The sequence below is a fragment of the Engraulis encrasicolus genome, chromosome 23 (genome assembly GCF_034702125.1).
Source record: "Engraulis encrasicolus isolate BLACKSEA-1 chromosome 23, IST_EnEncr_1.0, whole genome shotgun sequence".
In the NCBI taxonomy this organism is placed as follows: Eukaryota; Metazoa; Chordata; class Actinopteri; order Clupeiformes; family Engraulidae; genus Engraulis; species Engraulis encrasicolus.
In genome coordinates, this window is record NC_085879.1 from 22,260,466 (window position 1) to 22,267,965 (window position 7,500).

General features: G+C 44.9%; 1 protein-coding gene across 1 annotated transcript in view; it reads right to left on the bottom strand.

The window, feature by feature from the left end:
- mgat4b (alpha-1,3-mannosyl-glycoprotein 4-beta-N-acetylglucosaminyltransferase B) overlaps positions 1–7,500 on the bottom strand; it is a 254,242-nt gene that overhangs the window by 115,556 nt on the left and 131,186 nt on the right. The window contains exon 4 of the mRNA XM_063189685.1: positions 1,477–1,610. Coding sequence (XP_063045755.1) covers positions 1,477–1,610 — 134 coding nt within the window. The remainder of the gene's footprint in view (positions 1–1,476; positions 1,611–7,500) is intronic.

Genomic DNA, 7,500 nt, shown 5'->3' on the forward strand with positions numbered 1-7,500 from the left:
AAAGATGTTAACAAACCATGCCAGCATTACACTGGTTAGGATCTTGGAAAGGGCTGAAAAAAATGCTGTGTCATCAGGTACTGAGAAGTCAAGGATAGCATGAGCAACACAATTGCATGTTGAAATCCGCTGAAATTCCCATTTAAAAGCACATTTACTGTATATTGAACCCTTCCGTCATATGATGAAATATCTGCGTTCATCCCCAGAGATGTACTGTACCTTCTGGTGGAGCTCCCTATGCAACTAATTACCATGCCAACTAACCTCGTCTATTTCAATGTTTTTTTGTGCTATCACAGCACTTCTTGTCTGCTAGTTCCTGTTACGTTGTCTGAATGATTTAGCTATAGCAACTGCTATCCAAATCGTAATGCTGCCGCCTTTGTAACTGTGGATGATTCGATGGATAACCAGGTCTTAATGGAAGAAGCAGCATTTTCAGTGACAGTTTAAAAAAAAAAAGTCCAATTATTTAAAATTCAGCTCTGGTTACTTTGAACTGAATATGAATCTCCACTGAGCAGATGCTTACAATGTCCTTTGACCAGAATGAATATTAATCTTCACAGACACCCAGTGACATGAGTCTATGAAGGGATTCTAGGCATCATCCCTCCACCTGTCAGGTACTTCAAAATTGGACAGGGCTGGTATAAAGGAGGCTCCGGAGCGTGACAGCTTCTTACATTCCACTTGTTTGCACTGGATAAAAGAAAAAAAGAAGTTTAATCTGTTCGGACATGATCCCTGTTATAAATGTGTGGTTACCAGAATGACAATGACCAAGTCGTAATGTATTAGCGAAGGCCCTGTGTAATGTCCTTGTATTGTAGTTAAGTCTTTTCAGCAATTATTGCAGCATTCCGCTGGTGGAACAGTGCACGTTATGAGGCTGCGCTGCAGTGTGCTCCAGCTCCTCCTTTATACAGTAACACTTTGAGAGTCAAATTAACATTCAAAGTGTTGGACCTCCTCTTTAACCCTCTGAGGTCTAAGGCTTTTCAGAGGCTTTTAGGCTGCTTGCACCACCCTAACATTTTCCAGTATTTTCATTTCATATATATATATTTGGGACCTGGAAGGTCTGAGGTTTCTAATGGTGTGACTTATATGTTTCAATGACAAAAACTCACAGAGTTACAGATTTGTTTTTGGAGACACATTGCCCTCTGAAGGGCACCTCAGAGGGTTAAGAGCAAAAAACACTGATCGTAGTGGTGTTGAATGAACACTGAACAATCTACTACCCAGTTGAGTTGTGGTTGAAGTGTAGGTCTACCCACCTCTATGAAGACCACATATACCACACAATCAAATTCACAAGTGTTGAATTAACACTGACAAATCAACTGTCTAGTTGAGCAACATAGTGTCAAATTCAACCCTGATACAGTAATACTGCAACATAGTGTTGAATTAACACTGACAAATGTACCATCTACAGTCTAGTTGAGCTGTAGAAAGTGAACTCACCTCTGCAATGAAGACCACGATGACGCAATCCTCCTTCTCGGCGGGGCTCAGCTCCGTCATGAGGGAACTGAGCGTGTCCGTCAGGTACGAGTGCACCTCCCTCTTCACGCTGGGCACGCCCATCACAATCGACACTGCAATGACGGACACACACACGGCAGCCAATCAATGACTTGACTCAGCGCGACGGACACACACCACAACCAATCAATGACTTGACTCAGCATTAAGGACATGTGCTACAGCAAGTCAATGACCGAGTCAGCACGATAAGAGATTTCAAGAAGACAGGAAGTTACCAGAGCATATACACTTGTAAAGTGATACAGACATACGCAAACGTAAACACAATCAGATGCATGCACGCACGCACAAATACAATCTCTCTCTGTCTCTCTCTCTCTCTCTCTCTCTCTCTCTCCACTCTCTCTCTCTCTCTCTCTCTCTCTCTCTATCCCTCTCTCTCTCGCTCGCTCTCTCTCACTCTCTCTCACTCGCTCTTTCTCTCTCTATATATCTCTATCTCTCGCTTACTCGCTCGCATGCACGCACGCACGCACTCACACTCTCCCATACACACACACTCTCTCTCACACAAACACACAGTCACCCACATGCACACGCACATGCAAACGCACACGCACGCGCGCACACACACACACACACAAAGAAGGAAAGAAAGAAAAGTGAAAACAAGACAGGGAGAGAGAGCAAGATATATTTAGCGCAGCACGGAGAACACAACTTGAGAGCGTAAACACTTGTGCTGTACTTCTTCCGCCTGTGAGCTTAACACAGGTGACCCCACTAATTAGCTGATACATCTCTGATGAGTTCTGCTAATTAGAATCAGCTAGCTTAGCGCCCGTGAACGTTGTGAAGAAATATGTGGCAGGGCTTCTATTTCCTGAATCCAAGAAAGCCCAACTATGCTCATAAATACACCGCATTTCACATTATTACTCAAATTACATTTTTTGCCGTTTTCCTAAATAATCAATATAAATGACAGTCATAATTTTCAAGTAATCGGCCATTAGAGTACAATTCAAAAGTTTTTGAATGAACCTTCCAATGATAACGGTATTTTTTTAAATAACAAAAAACTTAAAATGCCCAAAATGCTCTGTTCCAAATTATTACGCAAAACAGTTTTGTAGTGTTGTAATACAAATTTCTTTCTTTTTTTCCCATTTACATCAAAACAGTTGGCATTTGGTACCTTCTAAATTACATTTCGATGTTCAAAACTTGGTCATAAGCTGTAACTGGAATGCTGCGTTTAACATTGAAGTCAATGGCAGGGCATTGCATGGGAGTTATGGAAGCCCAGATATCCTTGATGCTTTGCTCTCAGCTGTTTTTGTTTGTTTGGTCTGGTGACCCACACTTCACTCTTCAATATACCCGTAGATTTCCATGCCACGTGTAGGTGCTTTGGAGGTGATGACATTCTAACTCACCAGACATAACATCCCATTCATTTTCAATGGGGTTTTATGTCTGGTGAGTTAGAATGTCATCACCTCCAAAGCACCTAAACGTGGCATGGAAATCTAAGGGTATACTGAAGAGTGAAGTGTGGGTCACCAGACCAAACAAACAAAAACAGCTGAGAGCAAAGCATCAAGGATATCTGGGCTTCCATAACTCCCATGCAATGCCCTACCATTGACTTCAATGTTAATCGCAGCATTCCAGTTACTAAGACAAAGAGCTTATCACCAAGTATTGAACATTGAAATGTAATTTAGAAGGTACCAAATTCCAACTGTTTTGAGGTAAATGGGAAAAAAAGAAAGACATTTGGATTACAACACTACAAAACTATTTTGCGTAATAATGTGGAACAGAGCATTTAAAGTTTTTTATTATTTAAAAAAATACCGTTATCATTGGAAGGTTCATTCAAAAACTTTTAAATTGTACTCTAATGGCTGATGACTTGAAAATTATGACGACTGTCATTTGTATTGATTATTTGGGGAAACAGCGAAAAATATCATTGGCATAATAATGTGGAATGCGGTGTACATGCTCTTGTGCGTGCATGCACGAATGCACACACACACACACACACACGCACGCATACGCGGTTTCACACACACACATGCACGCACACACACACACGCACACACACACAAATAGTCTCTATCTCTCTCACAAACACAGAGGCACGCACACAGTCTTTATCACACACACACGCACACACACAGACACAGACACACACACACACACACACACACACACACACACACACACACACACACACACACACACACACACACACACACACACACACACACACACACACACACACACCCCACCCCCACACACACACACACACACACACACACACCAAGGGCTAACGATGACCAGAGGGCATTTTTATATTGAGACCAGTGACTGTGGTCCACAGTCTCCAGGTTCAGCATGGTATCATCCACCGCCACTTACCCAGAGCCCCATGTCATAACTCGTTATAATGAGAGGAGCCACAGGTTGGCAAATGGCAGCCAAGAGTCCTGTGCTGAGAAAGCCATTAGGAACCAGAGAGCACACACACACGCACACACACACACACACACACGCACGCACACACACACGCACGCACGCACGCACACACGCACACGCGCACGCGCGCACGCACGCACGCACGCACGCACGCACGCACACACACACACACACACGCGCACACACACACACACGCACACGCACACGCACACGCACACGCACACGCACACGCACACGCACACGCACACAGTGAACGAAAAAACCTCAACCGGATCCATCCAAAACCAACCACTTGGTTGAATGTGTTTTTTTTTTCTTTCCTCATAACATCTTTCTGGCTGAAGTTTTTTTTTTTTTTTTTAAATAAAAATAAAATGAGCTCACGGCATGGCTGTCCATGCCTGTTTTTTTGCAAGTCCCTGAGTGGATGTGACAGCATGGAAGCCCAGCTCCCTGGAGAGGGTAGCCTAGCCGCCAAGAGCATTAACTATGAGACAGTGGGTGGTGGAAGAGAGGAAGAGAGGAAGAGAAGATGGTGGTTGGTTGAGGATGAGAGAGAACCACGTCCCCCAATGGGCCGCAGGGTTTTACTGCAGGGGCCCCGGGAAAAAATGGGCACCAAATACCATTGAGGGAGCGCCCCTGAGACTATGAGGTGGAGGAGTTGATGGGGTAGGAGGGAGAGCATGGTGGTTATGGAGGTGGTTGGGACAGCCTGTAGCTGATGGCTCTGTCATGGGAGTACTGCCATGAGCCCCCGCCACCATCTCCAACGGAGAGAACCAATTCCCTGATGGGACCCAACTATTTTGAAATGGGACTCAAGAAAATGGCACTACAATTACCATTGAGGCAGGCAAGGCTAAAAAGGGCAGTCAGAAGCAGACACCAAGTATCTACAGTGCATACCTATCACCCCCACCCACACTCCCCACCATGGCTCGCTGTGTCCCCCCGGAACCCAGGAGAGGTGCTCCTCTCTATTGGAAGGGCCCCGCTTGTCTAATCTGTTTAGGGACGTCCAGTCCACCTCCACCACGCCAAAAAAGAAAAAAAAACTCTCATCTCTTGTCAGGAGGCTCCTGTTTAAGTGCCCCCGATGGGACCCACCCCAATGTGTCTGTTTCTCTCTGTGTGTGTGTAGGCCAGGGCCTTCTCCACTGAGGCCTGGGCTTTTCCTACGCTCCTCTCCCCAGAGGGCAGGCCACTTAGGCTGGATTGGGCCACTGAGGAGGGCTGGGCGAGGAGCCAGGCGGGAGCGTTATTACGAGTGAGAAGAAGGGAGCGGGGAGGGAGGGGTTGGCCATGAGTAGGGGAATTAAACGCCTTCAAAAAACGGTCTGAGATATAATGAAAGAGAGAGAGAGACCAAGAGAGTGAGAGAGAGAATGAGAGAGAGAGACCAAGAGAGTGAGAGAGAGAATGAGAGAGAGAGAGTCAAAGGGAGAGAGAGAGAGAGAGAGAGAGAGAGAGAGAGAGAGAGAGAGACGCCAAGGAGAGTCAGAAATTGAAAAAAGCGAAAATGGTAATAAGCCAAGCAGACAGGGACATAAAAAAACACACAAAAAAAAACGAGAGAATGACTGAGCGGGGGAATAATGACAGGAAGGGGGGATTACGGACGAGAGGATAATGTCATCGCAGACGAGAAATGGCTCCATCAGCGCAGAAATAAAACAGAAATGGAAAACAGAGGGAAGGTATATTAAAAAGGCACTCCTCCTCCTGCCAGTCTCGCTCTCTCCATCATTCTCTCTCTCTCTCTCTCTCTCTCTCTCTCTCTCTCTCTCTCTCTCTCTCTCTCACAGACACAGAAACACACACACTCACACACACAAACTCTCTCTCTCTCTCTCTCTCTCTCTCTCTCTCTCTCTCTCTCTCTCTCTCTCTCTCTCTCTCTCTCTCTCTCTCTCTCTCTCTCTCTCTCTCATTTGGTATATCACTCTATCTTTCTGTCTATCTCACTCTCTTATTTCCCCTCTCTCTCCCGCTCTCTCTCTCTCTATCTCTCTCTCTCTCTCTCTCTCTCTCTCTCTCTCTCTCTCTCTCTCTCTCTCTCCAGTCTGTACTGCTGTCATTCTTTCGTCGTCCAAAAGTGGTCCCAAGGTCTGTTTTCTCCTTCTGCTTCTGTGCTTTATTTTTCAGCTCTGTGCCAGTCCTTCACCAACTCCATTTCTATACTTTTTTTTTTCTTTAGCATCTCTCCATCTGTCTTATGTCACTCATCCCATACTGCCACCATCTCTTTCTCTCTCCCTCTCCTTTCTTTTCACTCAACATTCCTCCACTCTAACCTGTGTTATCATCCCATCCACCCTAATCATTCCGCTCATTCGTCTTTCTGCATTTCTCTTCCTCTCTCTCTTTCCTTCACCGAGCATACGTCTTTCTATCTTTGCATTGCTTATGAAACCTCACATACAGTACCCTCCCAAAAACACAAGGCCTGTACCATGTGCGGTACTATAACACAAACACTAAAAATGCAAAAGTTTCATGTTTACACCGTGCAAACCCAAAACCAAGGAAGTGCTGTAAGTAAATAATACATTACATACATTCTGTGTTCTGTTACATATTTGACACTCCACGTAAATAATAAGACGAAGACAAAAATGAGTGTAACCAGTGCGTGTAACCCGATGTTAAGTTTACTCAGAGATCATATCATTTACTGTAACATTACAGTACGTTTTCAGTATTCAATGTGTAACATAGAACTCTAATGTTGTGCCCAAATGCCCAAGTACTGTACTTACTGAAGTCTTCATAACATAGATCCGTTGTTCTCATAGAAACCTGTTTGCTGTTTTTTTTAATACAAAATAATCCTGTTCTAAAAGCTTTGCACAGAAACCTTTTACGTGACCCAGTGGGATTTCAACACGTAGCCTCCTGACTCTCTCCAGTCCCTAGCGCTCCCAAACCGCTTTTCCTCCAACCCTGTTCCTCGGCTCTTCATGCAAGTGAATCCTTCACAAAGCCCCACATCGCACAAAAAGTCCTCGACACAGAATCCCCACTGCTGCGAGCAATCCTATTATCGGCATCGTGCCTATTATCACGTTCACAATGAGGATTTACCCGGCGGGAAAAAATAACTTATCCCAGGAAAAACAGACAAAGTCAGCTGTCTTAAATATTTAGCTTGAGAAAGTGAACTTGTGACAGTGAAAACATCCCAATATGGCTGATACTACATTTGCGTGTGCTGAGTAGTCTGTGGCTCAGCTGGTGCCCTGTCTTTTTCTGGGAGGCCCGAGTTCCTGCATCAGTGTGCCTCTCATATATCCCCTCATGTTAAATTGCCCGACTAGTGTGTAGCTGGATAAGCCTAAACTTCAGCTCCTTGGAGTCTTAAACTTGATAGTAGACGTGTACTGGTAGACCAAATTGCAAAACTTAGAGGACACAATAAATGTCCGCAGAACTGTCCTACGCTCCCAACTATTTAATGGCGCTTCAGAGGCTCACCTCCGGTGCGGCCCTGTCCGATGTGCATGGTGG